This window comes from Silurus meridionalis, chromosome 26, assembly GCF_014805685.1.
Source record: "Silurus meridionalis isolate SWU-2019-XX chromosome 26, ASM1480568v1, whole genome shotgun sequence".
Classification (NCBI taxonomy): domain Eukaryota; kingdom Metazoa; phylum Chordata; class Actinopteri; order Siluriformes; family Siluridae; genus Silurus; species Silurus meridionalis.
Window position 1 is genome coordinate 7,442,522 of NC_060909.1, and position 20,476 is coordinate 7,462,997.

A 20,476-nucleotide genomic window follows, 5' to 3' on the forward strand; every position below is an offset into this window, starting at 1 on the left:
GGAAGAAGGACAAGTATTTTGCATTATAAGCGGCATTGTTCTGTATTTCTCGCCCTTAGAATCCCTCGATTCAGGATAAATAGATCCCAAAGGGAGAGTCCAGATTAATATTTCCCCCTCTCTGCCTCTCTTTGTGTATTGTTGCTTTCTTTTTTTTTTTTTTTTTTTTTTCTTTTTTTAATTAAGCGAGATGGTGTGTTGAATTTCGGGGGGTACCTGCGACAATGCTGGCCAGTTGCTGCGTCCGGGTGATGGGATATAGGCTGCGTGCCTGCACGATGGCTGCCGCGATTTTCTTGGCGTGTTGCTCCTCCCCGTACGCAGCCAGCACACACGCAAGCGCCCGCTGATCTAAAGCGCTGACGGCGTCAGCCGCGCAGGGCATGCCGGGGTACCTACGCACAAACAGGAGCCCAATTAAGCCACTTGACGTCACGAGTTCCTCGCCGACAGGAGCAAAGGCTGACGGCTCTTCAACAACAGAGCAAAGAAAGAAAAGAAAGAAAAGAATGAAAAAAGAAAGATGGAAAGAAAGAAAGAAAGAAAGAAAGAAAGAAAGAAAGAAAGAACAAACACCCTCCCTCATTTCCTCCTCCTCTTTTCTTTCCCTTCCCACTCTGGGAGATGTGGGCTCAAGATCTATAAAAAGAGCACGTGTGTGTATATGTGTGTGTGTGTGTGTGTGTGTGTGTGTGTGTGTGTGTGTGTGTGTGTGTGTGTGTGAGAGAGAGAGAGAGAGAGAGAGAGAGAGAGAGAGAGAGAGAGAGAGAGAGAGAGAGATGGTAAATAGCAAATATATGGATCTCAACCCCAATGTCTAAAGTAATCCAGCAATTAATTTTTTTTTTATGCTATGACTTGTGGAGTTCTCCATTTAAAGCACCCACATCTCCAAACTGTGGAAAGCAAGTGAAGTAGGAGAACAGAGAGAGAGAGAGAGAGAGAGAGAGAGAGAGAGAGAGAGAGAGAGACCATACATCCACAGATTGAAATTAAAGTGCTAGGTCTTTAATGAAATTAACACGTAAATTAAGAGTTAGCACTGGCTGAGTCAGAGTTGTTTAAACAGAGCAACCGATAGGCCCCGCCCCTTTCGCTCTCGTCATTCACCATTACAAAGATAATCAATGCAATTCAAAGCGTCTCAGAGTGGGCGGGAAAATGCGTAATCATTTTGCCTGTAATACTTCGATGTTCTGAGTGAATAGTCAAGCAAAACTAAAATCTGAGTTCATGGTAACTTGATTCATTTAGATTAGATAAGATTAGATTAGATTTAACTTTGTCATTGCAAATGTTACAGTACAAGGCAACGAAATACAATTAGCATCTAACAAAAGTGCATTTGTAGCAATGACAAATTAATATATGGGCAGGTTGGAAAGGCTATGATTTATGATAGATATGAATAAATAATGATAAATAAATAAATTATATTACATCAATAATGTGAATATATACTTTATCCCCAAACGTTTGCGGACACCTGGTCATAAGAATGTTATGTACTTTTTTAAGCACATCGCATTCCACATTTGTTTCCAATTTGCTCTTAAAATTCCCTCCAGTCTTCTGGGAAGATGTTCCACTAGATCTTGGAGAGTGCATGTGGACATTTGGGTTCATCAGCCACAAGAGTGCTAGTAAAGTCAGATACTGATGGAGATGAGTTTAGCAGGCCTTGTTCTAACTCAGTAGGGTTGAGATCAAAGCTCTATAGCAGACCACTTAAGAGCTTCCTCTCCAAACCATGTAAATTATGTCTTCATTGAGCTCACTTTGTGCACAGGGGCACTGCCATGCTGGAACATGTTTGGGTTTTCAAGTTCAAGTGAACGCATCATTTTATTATACCGTGTCTAAAGACATCCTATTGTGGGCCTCCAACTTTGTGGTACGAATTTGGAGAAAAACAACATATCAGGAACGGTTGGGTGTCCCAATCCCTTTGTGCATATAGTGTAAATAAACAGTACATGGAAAAGGGGATTATAAACCATGAGTACAATGGTCATGGGTAGCACAATAAGGAGATATTGCATACAGTGTTTAATAAAAGATGATGTTTAACCAAACCAGCTCAATTCTTAAGGCTTTGATATCGTTATTGATCAAAAGATCGTGGTTCAAACGTGGTTGGCTGATCATGGCTTTTACTAGATCTTAGTGCTGCATTCGACACTATAGACCATGATCTCCTCCTAGATCGCTTACAAAATTACATCGGCATTCAGGGACAGGCATTAAGCTGGTTTAAATCCTACCTGTCCGATCGTTACCATTTCGTAGATTTGAATGGAGAGCTATCCAGGCTAATGCAAGTAAATTATGGCGTGCCGCAAGGTTCAGTTCTAGGACCCCTGCTCTTCACAATATACATGCTTCCGTTAGGAAATATTATTAGAAGGCATGGAATTAGCTTCCATTGTTATGCTGATGATACTCAGCTATATATTTCATCTAAACCAGGCGATACAGCTCAATTAACCCGGATGACTGAGTGTGTTAAGGAACTAAGAGATTGGATGACCCATAACTTTCTACTTTTAAATTCTGATAAGACTGAGATTTTGCTCATCGCCCAAAACTGGTATACAGACGCCCAGCATCTCAACCTGCATTTAGACGGATGTTCTGTAACCACTAGTTCAACGGTAAAAGACCTGGGTGTTATTTTAGACAGCGACTTGTCTTTCAAAAATCACATCAATCAGGTTACAAAACAGCCTTCTTTCACCTTAGAAATATTTCTAAGCTAAGAAATATGTTGTCTATATCCGATGCAGAGAAGCTCGTCCATGCGTTTATGACCTCCAGAATAGACTACTGTAATGCGTTACTAGGTGGATGTCCTGCTTCATTAATAAACAAGCTTCAGTTAGTCCAGAATGCAGCAGCCAGAGTTCTTACAAGGTCAAAAAAATATGATCACATAACCCCGATCTTATCGTCCCTACATTGGCTTCCTGTTAAGTTTCGAATAGACTACAAACTATTACTTCTCACTTATAAAGCACTAAATGGTTTGGCTCCGTGTATCTATCCAGTCTTTTAACACGCTACAATCCGCCACGCCCCTGAGATCTCAAAACTCTGGGCTTCTAGTAGTTCCTAGAATAGCAAAGTCCACTAAAGGTGGTAGAGCATTTTCACATTTAGCTCCTAAACTCTGGAATAGTCTTCCTGACGGTGTTCGGGGCTCAGACACACTCACCCAATTTAAGTGTAGATTAAAACGTATCTTTTAGCAAAGCCTACACATAACACACATCACATCATAACCTTGTGCTCCAGAACATCTGATCACATGCACATTATCAACTTGTGCTGTTAATATCATGAACAGCAGCTACGCTAATTCCTCTCCACTGCTTCTCTTTCTCTCCCCATCCCGAGGCATCCTGAGGTTGCTCCAGCTCCAGTCACCTCCCACCTCGTGATGATTACGGACCTTTAAAGAAGTAGATGCCGAACTCACAAACATCCTGAACCATCTAGAGACGCACCAGTGCCATTTGGATCCCGCTACATGTGTGGAGTTTTGACATTGGACCTCCTGGAGTGTTTAAAGGCTCTGGCATGGAGAAGCTGATGCTGGATCTGTGGTGATCACAAATGCTGAGCTTATAAAACTCGGAGCTACTAACCATATAGACTGTTTAAGACTGCAGAAAGAACATTACTTATAATCTTATACTCCAGTAATCATGTTAGTTCTCACTCTCCAGTGTTCTGTATTGTTGAAAGATTTATGATCAAACTCTTGATGTCACCCAGATGAGGATGGGTTCCCCTTTTGAGTCTGGTTCCTCTCAAGGTTTCTTCCTCATAACATCTAAGGGAGTTTTTCCTTGCCACAGTCGCCACGGCTTGCTCATCAGGGACAAATGCACACCATTCACCATCACTGTTGATTTGTGTAAAGCTGCTTTGAGACAATGTCTGTTGTGAAAAGCGCTATACAAATAAACTTGACTTGACTTGACTTGACTTGACTTGACTTGACTTGACTTGACTTGATGGCTGACCGTGTGCTCGAACCCTGATCTTCCTAATATGGATAAGATAAGATCTGCGAAGGAGGAATTTCACTGTACCGTATATATGTATATAGGGCTGCAACTAACGCTTGTTTTGATAATCGATAAATTGGATGATTATTATAATTATTATTATTTTTTAATTAGAATCAATCGGATTGAAAAAACGCAAAAACCTCATATTGAGTTTAACCATCTTTAATTTTGGGCATTATAGTGGCTGCTTTTTTAGGAGTGTATGGGGGATTTCTCCTTTGAACTAATTCACTCATGCTGGATTGTTTCTGTAAAAAGCACAAAAAAATACAGTATTTGAGTATCAAAGGTGAAGCAATTTGTATAAATCAACATTTGTTTTTAATGATAATTGGAGATGTTGACAACCTTACTTAAAAAAAAATCAATATAAAATATAATACATCTCAGTTGACAATTTTTGTCAAAAAAAGGATACACAGATATTTTGTTCAGTTGTGAAGATATAAGCATCTAGAATATATATAGTTCATTTTATATATATATATATATATATATATATATATATATATATATATATATATATATATATATATATATATATATATATATATATATATATATATATATATATATATATATATATATATATATATAACTTCCATACCACACAATCTCAGCTTTGCATAACTTGTAGGTTACAGTCTGCTTGTTGCATTTAATATAAAATGCTCCCATGCTGTGGATGACTTGGGGGACACTTTTTTCTGCTGCCGATTAACCCTGTACTGTCCGGCATTTCGCAAGCAGCTGTGTTTTCTTTTCGCCACTTTAACCGTAACTTGAGCAGCCCAACTAATAAATAACATGGTTCGTTAACGACGAATTTCATTATTGATTATTAGCGATTTTATCGATTAGTTGTTGCAGCCCTAAATGTATGTCATAAGTAACAGCCTCTCACTAAGCATGGAATCAAAGAATATCGCAGGTAGCATTCGGGTCTTTACAGTCCCACCAAATTACATAAACCTATGTGCTCATTCGTGGTACATAGGTGAGCATGTAGGCGAGCTAAAAATGGGTATCTGTTTTCTGCCCGTTTTAATGTACCTCTGCACTGTGGAAAGCAGCATTTCAATTCGACTATACATAGATTGTCCACTGTAAAATGCTCATCCTCTACAAATGTCCCTTAAGAGAAAGCCAGTCACACAATTCTATTCTATAATTGGCAGGGGGCCTTGAGATGTAGGCGCCGCCTTGGCCTTTTTTTCGCTAACAACAAAACGAATCGTGATCTTTCTCTTTCATTACGTGAGGACATCTACGGTGGCTTTCGCAGTGATGTTTTTTTGTTACTTACGTGGGCACAAAACAGCGCTGGAAGCATTACTCAGATGGCAAGGGAAAACAGGATAAACCACCTATTCTTTCCTTTCAAGGTCAGTGGGAGTTGAATGAGTGCATCGTGGCCTTAAAGTTTAGTTGCTGATGGTAGTGTTGGGGCGACGAGAAGGATTAGCATTTACAGACTCTGTGGGCTGGGCTTCATTCGACCTGCTGGAAACTTTTCTCTCTTTCTCTTTCTCATTCTCGCTCTCTCTCTCTCTCTCTCTCTCTCTCTCTCTCTCTCCCACTCTATCTCGCCCCCAGAATAATTCAAGACTCAGTCATAGTGGGTGTTTTATCCAGTTCATTACCATGCAGCAAACTTCTGACTTCTTAAAAAGCAAAAACTTGTATCCATTATTCAATATGACAAGAGGGACATTAAATAGGTAGATAATGAGTGCTTTGTTAGACGAATAGATATTAATTCTGGCAAATAAAAGACCCCACAAGTAAACAAAGCAAATGGCGGCTATTAGCAACGGCAAACTGTTTTTCTTCGTAAATTTTAGTTAGTGTAACATTGGCAGCTATGCATGGAGACAAAGTGTGTCGCTTCGAGCTGGCAGGTTTTCACACAGTCACATTCTTCATCAAATTATGTAAAATGATGTGCTCATGGGTGGTAATTTTTAGAAAACTTGTTGCTCATCGAGTTGACTTATATCCCATTCTTCTGGCTTCCCTTCATGTTTGCATAAACAGTTTTTTTCTCGGGACTGGAGCTTGATAACGTCAGGATCGGTTGTTTCTTTTTCTTTTTTTCTAAGGGTGTTATCTCTCTATTAGAGAAAGCTTCCAGCATGTGGGTGGCTGATTCATCTTGAAACAGTCTTACAGCTTAAATGAGGGGAGATTACCATCATACTCACACACCTACTCGCCCACACTTGAGCTTGTAAATACCCATTTCACACTCTCTCTCCCTCTCCCTTTCTCCTAGCGTCCCTTTCGAGCTCATATTCCTCCCATCCCATTTCTTATGTACTTCAGGGAATGCCCTTAAAGAGAATGCCAGTGCAATGTCCCTCATGTTTGGTTTAACAGGTTTTGGTAATTGCTGTATTTCTATGGAGTGCTGAATACTTGTGCTAAACCTGCAATTAAGAACAGCTGAGAAAGTCACAGGGACTCTGGAGTTCTATGTTGAGTATTTTTCTCTGGAGTGCTTAGACATCGATGTATCACATAAAAATGTTATTAGATAATTATTTCATCTGCATTATATTTTTTGCTGATTGAAAAAACAAATTTAATATATGTTGGCAAAAAAACCTTTGGCACCTAGATGGCATCTTTTTACAAAAACAGCAAATATGGTAGGTGTAGTAACTGACAGCAAAAAAAAAATTGACTGATAAACTGGTGGTAGAAACATGAAAAAACTTTTCACCTGTCTCCATCCATTCTCATGTCCAGAGGTCCATCTTTGCTGAGAGAAAAGCCCCTCTCTGCCATGTCCATCTGCATCGATGAGCAGCCAGCATCCAACAGAACAGCATCCACATTCCTGTCTCCCAAACCAAGCCCGATGAGCAGGTCCTTTAATTCACTAAAGCGCCCAAGAATGGGCTTGACCTGGCCCCTTTAAAGAGAAAATAACAAAATAAAGAAAAAGTCATTCTTAATCTGTTTTCCATGACCTGCTAAATTCCAATCATTGGCTTCAACAGAAGCCACTCCTATAAAAATGCTCTATTTTGTGGACACCCAGAATTCTGCAAGATCAATTTCTTTGGCTAAATAAATCATGGAATTCTTACTCATCACAAAGATACTTCAGTTTTGTGTCAGAGAGGCAAAAAGTGTCCAAGTCACCTCAGGCATCAACTTCTTAATATACACCAAATCATTGGGCCAGCAAATCAAAAACTCAATTTCTACCACTGCTATGCTGTGACATTCACCTATCCATGTCTTTTCCACTTCAAAGGTTGTGCACACTGCGATTTTGGCCCCGACTTGGATGTCCGAGACAAATAAAAAAAAAAAAGATTCCTCAGCTAAAATGTTTTTCCCAAATGAAATTCTGCCCGTTTCAGAAGATTTCAGACTCTTTCCTGCAGTGTCACTTCTCAGACAACGACCGTCAAACTCAGAACCAATAGGGGCACCGGACCTGATAAATTTTAAACATCTCAGGGAAAATCTCAAAACAAGTCAGGTGGACAGTACAGCATGAAGAGAAACGTATTGAGTTGTAGAGGGAAAAGGAATGTCATCAAGGAATGTCATCAACAAAATTCATTATAAATTTTGTTTGCTGATAGCTACCATTAGTGAGAGAACCCGGGTCTAAACATGTCATGGATTGATGCGTTAAAACTTTGCATCAGTCCGTGACACGATCAGACCCGTCCTCTCGGCATTCTACTTTAGGTCCTACAGTGTGACATGGGGATCTTGTTCACACAGTCGGACAAGCAAAAGTTGCAAAGCACTATAAAAAAAATCGCACAGTGTGAGCCGCCATTAGTCTAGTCTCAGAATGCTGAGTAAAAGTTCTTCAGTGTTATGTTGTAATTCTTTGTTTTCTCACAGAAAATAGCCTGATCCCCCAACCAATGTCTTTAAAGTAAGCTACTCCCCTGAGATTAGCATTGTACCACAGGAACTATTCACACCTTACGTCTTGAAGTCTTACAAGGAGTAGGGGAAAGGAACCCAAGTCATACATAGTAATAACTTAGCCCTCCTTCCTTCTCTTGATTCACCTAACAATCACGAAGATCCTAAAATCTGTAGGTACAGTAATGACACCCAATTCTACCAGTCCTTTCCACCGGAGAACTTCTCAGTGACAGATTTCAGCATGCCTTTAGAGGATTCTCAGTTAGAATGAAGAACCATTAAAAATTCACCCTAGGGAAAACAGAGCTTATCATTCCAACCTGTCAATTCAATTTAATTGTTTTTATTTTATAGCACTTTTAACAATGGGCAATGGCGGTTTAGTGCCTATAAGTTTGTTTCTTATAATTGTAAGTTTATGCCTAATAAGCAAACCAGTAGTCCTGAAATGGCATGAGAAAGAAACCTTGAGAGGAACCAGACTCAAAAGGGAAACCCATCCTCATCTGGGTTGCACCGAAAATCTATTCATTATAGGTTCATCATGGTTGAGGTGTGCAGTTACAGGTGCATAAATGCAAAACTGCTCATGCAAGCTGTGGTCCTGAGCCATTGTAGTAGATATTAATTACAGTCCAAATCCATCCTCATAGGTCTTGAGTAGCTCAGTAACTTCAGGGATCTAAGTTTTTGAGGTGCAACCATCAACAGCTGCACAGGGTCTTCTCCAATTAAAAAGCACTTACTCTATATGTAGAGCGCTGGGATGAATTGGGCCGATCGGAAAAAAAAAAGGAGGAGGAAAAAACACTGGTTTATGTTTACTGCTCCTAACCTATTAACTATACTGCTCAGTTTGCTATGTTAGGGAAAACAAACTAAGACATGGTGGTCAGCTACCTTTCACAGACAAAGCAAAATTTATCAACATCTCGAAGATCTGGATTTGGACTATATTTCCTTGTTTAAACAATAACCATCTTAGACCTTGCCGACTTAAATTATCTATTGGTTAAACAAGGGAATAGCAATGATCAATCTGGTGCATAATGCAGTAGTATATCTAGTTCTTCTATCAAGCAGAATGTGTACATTTTGGTTTTCTTCATAATAATGAGTCCCAGTCCTAAGTTGGCCACAGAATTCGGAATGAAATAAAGAAATACTTACAGTACTTGTAATACTTACAAGACACCCACCATGCCATTGAAACACAACAGTGTTTGTGGGAATGTTGTGGTGTTACAAATATATGACTGTAGCACAAAAATAAAGGTGTTTTCCTAAAGATCATAGTTTTGTACCTCAGTTGAAATCCTTAAAAGTCATATTTTATATATATATATATATATATATATAGGTCTAACAAATGGTTTACATTTAAAAAAAGCGCTTTGATCAGATTGATTTTCGTATCAGAAATCACAATTAACAGTTTTTTCCAAAACACTAAAATGAATTGTCCAGCTTCTGAATATTTGCTCTGCAGATTCTTTCACAAGCTGAAATGACTGAAGACTCAGCTCTTTCAAAATTGGTTTTATATTGATGTAGATGCACCCTCTGCATTCTCACTCAGAGTGAGGGTTTGTGTTTTATTTTTTGTCTTTCCTTTTTCTATTCTTTTCGAGTTCCTCGACATCGTTGCATTGTATAAGTTGTTTCTATTGAACAATACTTTTTACACATTAAGAAAGCCTTACAATATTTTTACATGTTCACAGCCTTACAGTCTTGTTTGGCTGTTTGTATTGTTTTGTGACCAGTTGCTTGTAGTGCAGAGAATTAATTATAGCTCTCAGTTATAAAAAAAAAAAAAAAACCACTATCCTGCAGCTACTTCTGGTTATTGACAGAAACTTACTGCATATATTCAGCTCCATTAACAGCTAAATGCTTGGATTGCACTCTGCCTCAGTTGGATATACATTTTTATTAAAGATCTGATGAATGCACAAATGTGAAGAAAGTATTAAGGCAAGATGGGGTAGGAATTCTGAGACAAGTACAGCGCTGTGCATCACTCTGCCTCGTGCTGCCTGCAGTCTCATGGAGTCAGGATAGGAAAGAACACTGTGACAAGTGTACTTCTGCTGTAGTGCAGAGCTGGTTACCCAGTTGCTAAGGTCCTAGTGGGCATGTGACTACTGCAGTTCATAAACTATTGCTGAGAGAGATAGAGAGAGAAAGAGAGAAAGAGAGAGAGTACCAAACCAAATAAACCCAAATAATATGCATCCCACAGGGAAGGTAACAGTCCATTTGTTTATCACCTTGGAGACATGAAGAAAAAGAGAGATAGAGTGGGGGAAAAGAGATTTGCTGCAGCATACAAGTTAATTCGGCACACGCCAACACGCACTATGAATCAATGCTTGCACACACTTTAACGTGTGTGTTGCTAGAGACGGTAATGGAAATTAGAAGGCAACGCTGGCATCTTCAATCATTCAGATTGTTACAGATCGAAATTATTTTTGTTTGCACTACATATAAACTTCAAGCAGGTTGGTTGGGAAATATACTCAAATTAGAAGTTTCTTAAAAGAGTCTTACAATATAAAAATACAATAAGAGTGAATTTACTGTACTGTGATTGCTTCTCCTGTCTCGGTCATTCCCTCTTGCTGAACTTCTGTCTGACTGATGAGACACCATACATTTTTCATGTGACATTTTGTAGGTTGTTGTGCAAATGAAGCATGACCCTTGTAAACAGATAACACAGCTCAGTAAAAGAAACAGGAGAAGAAGTAGGAGAATCTCTGCACAAAACCAGGGAGGAATTATGTCTTACCTCATGGCAATCATGTTTTGATCAGGCAATGATCCCCATCACATGGCACACCAAGAGATCCTTTGCCTTCTTGCCAAACATTCGAGCCATGACGCAAAATGTGAGAGAGGGGAGTGACAGAGGAGAGAAACCTCCTCTCTGTTCGGCATGAGCAAAAGTCCTCCTTCTCTCCCACACATTTTATCCGGGGGCTCTACCCATTAGACCATGCAGTCCCGGTGCCTGCACGCCCACGAGCCAGCTTGAAAGATCAAGGGCAAGTCTGCACCCACAGCCAGGGCTTTCCTCGCTACTCTCTCCCACCATTTCTCTCATTAATTTGTCAGAGAATCTATAGCGAGGCATTTTCCTGCTCACCCACACAGGCTCACAATGGGACCCACCATGAATCAGTGGGTTCGGAGAGATAGAAAATAAGTGCTTGGGCAGCCACCTCTACCCTTTTCATTGACAATACACAGAAAATTTAAGGCCTCAGAGGTGCCAAGCTTCTCCCTGCATCCTAAGCCCCTGATCTGATAGCTTTAATGCCTTTTCCTTCACCGGGTTTTATCTCTTCATATAAACCCCCAATTGGTCAAACAATAAGAACACCAGCTAGGCTCAGACATCATTCCCAGAATAAAGGGTTATGAGATTATCACGAGACAGTTTTAAGGGTTTCCACCATGGCCTGAGGTTTTAAAAAAAAAAAAAAAAAAAAAAAAAAAAAGAATCTCAAGGCTCTAACCTCTATTAGGTAGATAACTTTTGGTGTCTGTGAAAATTCTCAAATGATGTGGAGTCACTTCAGCATGACACAACAGAGAACCAATAGTGGTTTTCTTAAAGCCTACAAGAACTTTGAACTTTGATAATAATAGATTGAAAATGTCAGTGAGCAATGGAACCTTTATAAATGCTCTGCTCGAATGATTTATCGGAAAACGGATGCATTATGGCATGCCTTGTAACAGACCCCTTCAAATGGTTCAAACACAAAAAAATCATTTAAAAGATTTGCATTTTAATCTACAAATTGGTAATCAGACAAACATCAGCAGCATTATCCCAAATAAAACGCTGAGTGGAAATTTCAGTGGTTTTGACCATAGATGTGTAAACATTGAACACCTACAAGAACAAAGCCACACAAATCATCAGCAATTAGTGCATCGTCTTCTAGGGAATTTAGTGCATAATGATGTTACTGTTAAAGACGACACCTGTGCAATAAGCAAGATCTAATTGTGTATTTGTGACTAAACTTTTGCTGACATTGTTTTTCTAGTGTGTCCTGATGTTCAATCGTTATTAGTACTAGCACTTGTATATATAGTATTTGAATAAAGTAGAGATATACATGGTAAAATATTGCTCCAGTAAAAGTGCTCCCTTTAAACTTCCACTTGAGTAAAAGTATAAAAGTATTTGCTTTCATATGTTTAAAAAGTACTATGATTTATTACAACTATAATGTTCCTATTATAATTTTTGTCACAAGACTCTTGTTTAATCACTTAAGTTCATGTAAAAAGACCCTAAGGTTACTCTTATCACACTAGCCTATTAATAGAATGATATTAATGAATCAAACACTGATTAATATCTATTAAAATTATCATGAGCCTAAAGCCTTATTTTCAACTACAACCGCAGGTGTTGTGGTAAGTTAGAGTCAGGCATTTTTCTGTAATTTCTTTTAGGTGAATTTTTAAACACATATATACTAAAATCCCTATATTGTGTCACTATTATTATTCTACCTTGTCGTATTTTTAGATTGTCCACGCCAGAACTGTCTGGTAAAAAGTTATGAAATTGGGCAAACTGGTTGGGGAGGGTCTGAGGAACATTTTGACTAAATATAAGCCATGTTCCTCTGTCAGGTCAAATTTTGCTCTGAATAAAACCCCCATCCGGACAGTCGAATTCCTCCAAATTTTTTAAGAAGCAACTTTTAGTTAACATCTATCTGCCTCTTATCATCTTTGATCCTTTCCTGTCCTAACTTTTACTACAGATAGTGACCCCATCGTAAACTGTAAATATCGCAGGTCGAGACATGGCCTAGCCTACCCAGGAATCTTAAGAAATTGGTAATCAGTATGGGGTAGTGTACTGTAATTTGTGAATACTTCAACAAATGAAAGTACATAATTTAGCAAAACTGAGCAATCTGCAGTACTGTAATGAATAAACTATGCAGTAGTTATGTATGTAGTAGCGGGTGCATGGATAAGCGCCTGGTTCACGAGTAGAGGGCGAAGCATACACTGCTACATTTGTCTGCTGCCAAAACAACCTATTTTTACAATTTTGTCGTATCGCTATCACAAGATTGAAAAATCGTAAGTCGAATCATCTGAGCTCGAATGTATTTTGAACGATGACTGAAACCTTGTATAATGGGCACTTCTCATGATTATTGCCATTTTGTGATAAATCACTTGTTGTATTCCTCAACTGAAAGTCACTCTGGACCAAAACATCTACCAAATGAATTAATGTAAATGTAAATTTGCGAGTACCTTTATGGCCATTCATTTGTATGTCACTTTGTGTGCCAGGCATCGCTAAGTTCCCCACACCAAGGTGAGTTGTTATTATTATTATTATTACTATTTTTATTATACTCAGTAAAACCTGCCTCATGCTAACTACTGAAAAAAAGGGCTATTTGTGCTAATTAATCTAACAAAATCTGCCTGCTGCATGTAAACTAAAGCACCATTTATACCAATTGTTAATTGAAGTAAAATAAGACATTTTACCTGGGGTCTATTTCATAGCTCAAAAGATAGATAGTGTGGGGAGGTAGGAAAATAAATAAATCAAATAAAAATCAACCTGCTATGCAGCTATTGCTCATTTTACCCAAGGAAGGAAACCTTGTGAAATGCCCTGCAACTGGCAGATCAATAACTGAGAAAAAAAAGAAGAAAAAACACTGATTAAATTGGGGAAAAAAGAGAATCCCCAGGCTTACATCCAGCCCCAGCACCCTGTACTGTTCTCTAATAAACACAAAGCAGTTGGCACGACACATTCACACTGATGATTAAACAGTATTAAAAAAAGGAAATGCTATGTACTTGTCATGCACCTCAATTGCTTTGCAAAGTTTTCTGGATCACGCAAAACGATTTTATTAACGAATTGAATAATTAAGTTATTACTCATTGTAATCAAGCGTAGTACAAAATGCCAGTATTATATTACAGGACATGTATTTCAAGCATATAAAGTTTGTTCTGTTGTCACTGATTGAAGATGATGGCGTCTAAATGTCTGATGACAACGACACAGCTTGTCGTGACACACACTGTCATGGCTGTTAAAGCCTAGTGTTTATGACACGTCTATGCAGGCATTATGCCAAATGACATTATGTGAGATATTTGATAAATGGCTGGATGTAATTAATTTGACAATGTGAGAGGCCGAAACGTGTGTACACGCACACACAGCCAGTAGTCATAAAATCCACACTTTTTCACTGTACTAGTGACCATGGCAACATGTGACTTGGTAGTGTTCTATTCCTTAAATTATTAGTTCAGAACATCAGTTTTATTCAGAAACACGTGATATAAATAACAGTGTTTAAATGAGAGCTGGCTAGTGATGCAGGGAAAATGTATATTTTTGTATAGTTCTGAAATCACAGAATTATGGAATGACAAAGAATTGGTTGAGATTTTATACAAAATGCTTTGCTGTGATGTTTAAATAAAGAATTTCACACACACACAATGACAGGTGAAGTGAATGGCATTGTTTATCTCCTTACAGTGGCACCTATCAAGGTGTGGTTTATACACAACAGTCAGTTTTTAAAGGTGATAAGTTTGAATCAGGAAAAATAGGCACATGTAAAGATCTGTGCAAAGCAAATAATGATGGTTAGGTGACCGGAACAGAGCTTCTACAAAGCAGCAGATCTTGGTGGATGTTTCCAGGATGCAAAACCCTATGAAAGCAAAAACATATTCCCTGCATCTATTTCACATCAACTTCAGGAACTGACCGAAGGGTGCAAATGTAATTAGATAGATAATCAATGTTATTTACTTCACGTGTCAGTAATCTGATGTTATGGCTGGTTGGTTAGTTGTGTCTGCAATTGTATATCTATTATGAACAACAATACATATCTGTGTGTAGTGATATTTGTATGTTAGTTGTATGCTCTAGTTGAATTTGATCAACTTGAACAGTTGAATTAGCAAAAATCTAAATTTGAATTTGCAAAAATTATGGGCATGTTACATAACATGGGTGTGGGAGAAAAGCATATGCATAACCCAACTCCGAATACAAAGAACTTTCCCGGCATGAAGACCGAATTCAAAATGTGGGGATTTTCTATTACAATATTGAAACATACTTGAATTTGATTGCAGATTGCATGAACGATGTAGAGGAAAGATAACTGAGTAAGTGCCTACATGTCTTTTGCCATATCTACTCTCAGAACTGCTTGATTATGATCAGAGATTATACTGAGATTTAGTGCACAGAAAGCTTTCAAAGCTGGGCATTGCTTGTCAATCCACATGAAAAACTTTGTGGTAGATTGCCTTAGAATTAGTATTATTTACATTTTCATCCAAATATAGTCCAGAAGATTAAATTGGCATTTTACGAGCTGTCTCTGTAGCTAGCTTGCTGAACTATTGCAAAGTCTTCAACCAATTGCAGAACTTTCCAGAAGTTTTTAGAAGATTTTTCTGAAGTCCTGCCTTTTTTATTGAGAAAGCTCAGCTCATTGACAGATATACGTGCAGATCCTGTGGCTCTTTATAGATCCTATTGGGTATCAATGCTTTGCGCAATACCTGGGAATGACAAGAGTGCCTAGCAACCCAGCAGGAGTGGGAGGCAGCGTGTCACAACTCACAGTGGTACAGAGAGAGTGGGCAGCACGGCAATGGGCGCTTTTGTCTGCTACCAACATCAAAACCACCTGCGAGGCCCCAAACTCTGACTGAAACTCGTACAGATCGAGTAAATGACGCACATGTAATCGGCGGGAGCAAAGCTGCTGACTTTCAAAAGGCGACTTTCTCTTTATTCACCCATAATGCATCCATTATCAACATTATCAAAAACCCATGTGTCACCGACAGTGCAACAAGCAAAGGTCACTGATGCTGTAGCTTCTTAAGAGTCCTTTCAGCATTGACATGTCCATGGCTTTCCTACACTACTAGAGTGTTTCCTTTCCCTTTTATTTCAGCGTCAGGTTCAGCGCCAACGTCTCGACATCTCTCCACAGCTCTGGTAATACGCAAAATTATCAAGAATAAGCAAAGCCCTTGCACATCAATCAGAAATGATGAACTTCTTAGTCTCATGTAAGATTTCAGATCATTAAACGCGCACATATCATTGGAGATCGAGAATACGTGTTTGTAAGAACATATGCCATTGCATGCACGTGTGCTCCAAATAAAGCACTTTAATTGCTTTAAAGGACTCGTCTATTTATAATTGTGCAACCCACATTGCTGATGTCATTTAAAGAAAAAGGTGCACAGTTAGACCAGAATGCATCTCGCCCGAATGGATCCCACACTGGTTCTGGCAGTAGAAAACAGCAACGTCTCTTTGCACACTGAGATAAAGTTGAAAACGGTTCAACAGCAAGCAAAACATGAGAGGAACAAATAATGAAAGAATCTAATTTGCATGATTTTTTTTAAGGTGAAAAGAAGGTTTTGGGCTCATGATAATTTTAATAAATATCAATGTGTTTGACTCATTAATATTCTATTAGTGTCTTTTCATATAAACTGAGTTGATTAAGCAAAGATCAGTGACAAAAATAATAGGAACATTATAGCCATAATAAATCATAGTACTTTGAACACTTAAGTACATTTGAAGGCAAACACTTTTGTACTTTTACTAAGTGAAGGTTTAAAGGGAGAACTTTTACTGTTTCTGGAGTCACACTTTACCGAGTGTATCCCTACTTTTACTCAACTACATGGTTTCTGTACTTAATCCACCACTGACTGCATTTGGTCCTTAATAAATTGGGTTATTTTCCTCTCAGTTGTTTTCACACATAGCCTGTTTATCCCTAGTTCCACATTTTAAGATGTCACTCATGTATAATGACCTCACCAGGTAGAGGATCTGTTAGAATAGATGTAGTGCATTGGAAATATGTAAAAAAAAAATGTTGATTGTTTTTCCAGACTATCATTTGCGCTTGATTCAGCCAAATGCAATTCTATCAAATACATGAAGCATTAAACAAATCCCTCTCCTGGGCATGTTTTAGAAACTCATACATGCACTGAAGTTCTGCGACCGTCCATTATGTTCCCCAACCTGAAACAACTGCACAAATGCTCAGAAATGGTTATCTCACAATGTCAGAAAAAAAAAACACAGAATTCTCTGCCATCATGAAAGATGCACACGTTCTAAAATACACTATAGGAATGACTTGTTCTTTAGTTTATCATCTTGATAAAAGGTCAATTTCGTGATTTCAGCATTTCTGGAAACTCAAATCAAGGTTTCTCTTGAGCTAAGCTACCTTAATGGAAAGATGTTAGCTCATTGGTTAAGACTGTGGGTAACTGATTAAAAGGTTGGGGGTTCACTATCACCAAGCTGCCACTCTGGAGCCCTTCGAGCAAGGCCATTAAACCTCTGAAAGTTGTACCATGGCTGTCCCTGTGCTCCGACCCCAGCTTCCCAGCAACACGTCAAAATGGGAAGAAAGAACTTCACAGAGCTGTAACGTACAGGTTACAAGTAAAACACCTTTACCCACCAAAAGCCCAGCACCCCACTATCCAGCCCAAACAATAAGAAATACATTGAATTGTGAATTCACATTCATTTGCAAAGCAGTAAACCAAGTCACCCATAACCAGTGACAAAGTACACAAACCATGCATTTGGGTTAAAGTAAAGATACAGTAGGTAAAATATGATGCCAGTTAAAATAAAAGTGCCCCCTTTAAACTTTCAGTTGAGTAAAAGTACAAAAGTATTTGCCTTTATAGATTTATATGATTTCTTACAGCTATAATGTTCCTATTATCATTTTTGTCACAAGACTCTTTCTTTATCAACTCAGTTTAAGTGCAAAGACTCTAATGTTACTCTTACCACACCAGTCTATTAATAGAATGATAATAATGAGTGAAACACTGAATAATTTCCATTAAAATTATCATGAGCCCAAAAACCTTCTTTTTTCAAACAATTAAAAAAAAAAAAATCACAAGTTAGATTGTGCCAAGTTCTACTCAGGTGTTTCTTTCATCATTTATTACTCTCAAAATATTCTGGTTGCTGTTATACTGATGCTGAACTGTATGTTAATGATAAGTAGATACCATCTAGCAGCAATCAAACCAAATTCAAAACAGAGCGTGCTCTACCCTGATTGGTGGCTTGTTAAAATGTAGTGAAGTTAAAATAAAAGTACTTCAGTGAAGTACAGATATGCGAAAAAGTTCAGTAACAAATTACATTTATTAATTTTGCTAAATGTAGTAAAAAGTAAGATACGATGGAACCTTGGATCAGGAGTAACATGCTTTACAAATGCTTTGTAGGACGAGCAAACATTTTTATAAAAAAATGTAACTTGCACAGAGCATGATGCAAACAATACGCTAACGGCTCACGCTCAACTGAGACGATGGTTCTTTCTCTCTCACTGCGTAAAACAACGGAAGCTCAGGTCAGCTTCCTGCGTATTCGTCTTGAGACCACATGTATTCTAATGGAAGGAAATTCACCTTCCAAGCAATAACCCTCCTCCCCCTTCTCCTCTCCTCCCACTTGTCTCCCTCATGCCAGCAATGACTCTTTCAAAGTGCATGTTAATTTGTTAACTTTTTTTCGGCTTCTCCCGTTAGAGGTCGCAACAGCGGACCATTGACATGTTGGATTTGGCACATGTTTTTACGCTGGATGCCATTCTTAACGCAACCCTCCCCATTTATCCGGGCATGGGACCGGCACTAAGGCTTGTGCAACCCTAATGGCTGGGGTTGGTTCCCTGACCGGGGAACGAACCCGGGCCGAAGCGGTGAGAGCGCCGCATCCTAACCACTAGACCACCAGGGAACCTGTTTTATTTTAAAATACAACTAAATTTTTTTTTTTACATGAATATTTTTTGGGTGCGTGTTGAACGGATTATCTGAGTTTACATTATTTCCTATGGGAAAAGTTGCTTTGCATTACGAATATATTGCATTGCGAGCTCTTTTCCGTAACGAATTAAGTTCGCAATCAAACGTTCCACTGTATTTGTCTTTGAAATGTAGTGAAGTCTCCTCAAATGAAAATACTGCAGTAAAGTACAGATATGCAAAAAAGCTACTTAAGTACAATAATGAATTACATTGACTTCGTAATTGTCCACCACTGCCCGAAACCAACCTAAGAATAAGTCTGTTGTCGTCAACAATTTTGCATAAAAAAAAATAAAAAATGACAAAAGAAGCTTTTCGTTGTAAGCTGTTAAGCCGGATGCATGCTTAAGTGTCCACTTTGAATAATCGAAAAGCAACAATTTCCTGCTTGCATAATACAACGTGACCCCTGACCACCTGAACAACAGCAATCCATAAATGTTGTCCTCAAATTCATTTCTCGTTTCGCAGCCAGCGTGTCAGAGAGCACAGAGAGAAGGGGATTAGAGATGTTTGCTCATGGACGGCAAACCGAATACGTTGTGTGTACACTGTATGCGGTGAGCCTGCTGTAGGATTATTACTCATTAATAAAATATGTGCGAGTAGAAATGTCCGCTTCGACAAGCATGCCGAACGCATACCGCTGCATAACTGCAGTCAAAGACGAGATGCTGATTGACTGCTTTCAACAGGGGAATGCTGGCAAAAAATAACTACAGAACAAGTCCTGTCAGGCACATACAGACCCGACACGCACAATCACGAGCGCGCGTGCAGACAAAGCCATTTCACAAAAGAGCTGGGGTGCACTGCCTTTATAGAGAGCGTGTCTGACACCGGTTTGATTGTTAGAACATTGAACTCTTCTAACAAGTTTCTTTTTTTCCCCAACCTTGAAAATCTGAGCTGCTAGAAAAGGCTTTATTTCATTTCAAATCATGAAACACTAGTATAAGCCTTGTTGCTGTATTTATTCAGAAGCTACATTAGTTATATTGGGTATGTGCCATGTATTCATCACATATACAAAAACATTACGTGGCCATGATATACACACACGTATACATACACACACACGCACACTGTACCTTAGTAACTGCTTAAGTGGCTCGAGACAGAAGGTACTGTCATCTCTGACGCGTGTGTGTGTGTGTGAAGTGCTTTTGAGTCTAATTAAGAAAAATATAACCATGTGGTCAAAAATCTATCAAGCTGTACAAATCTCAGTAAGGATGCTTTGTCCTGGATGAATTGAAGTGAGTGTGGAAAGAACTGGGCATGCTAACAGAGAGAAAAAAAGAGGAGAAGGTAAGAAAGGTACATGGAAGGAGAAAGAGGAAAAAAGAAAGGGAAAAAATGAAGAGAGATTAAGGTAAGGTAAAAAAAAATGTTTTATTATTTTGGGGAACGTATGGATAAAGGGATAAACGGATGAGGGGGGAAAGGGAAGGAAGAAGAAGAGACAGAATGGATGGGAAAAGGACAAAATAAGAGATATAGGGAAGTGAATGAAATTGTGAAAAGAAAAGGAAAAGAAAAGG

General features: G+C 38.6%; 1 protein-coding gene across 1 annotated transcript in view; it reads right to left on the bottom strand.

The window, feature by feature from the left end:
- Positions 1-20,476, bottom strand: part of mettl15 (methyltransferase like 15) — an 89,676-nt gene that overhangs the window by 12,861 nt on the left and 56,339 nt on the right. Inside the window, exons 4-5 of the mRNA XM_046840881.1 lie at positions 6,802-6,993; positions 217-395 (exon numbers count right to left, since the gene is read on the bottom strand). Coding sequence (XP_046696837.1) covers positions 217-395; positions 6,802-6,993 — 371 coding nt within the window. The remainder of the gene's footprint in view (positions 1-216; positions 396-6,801; positions 6,994-20,476) is intronic.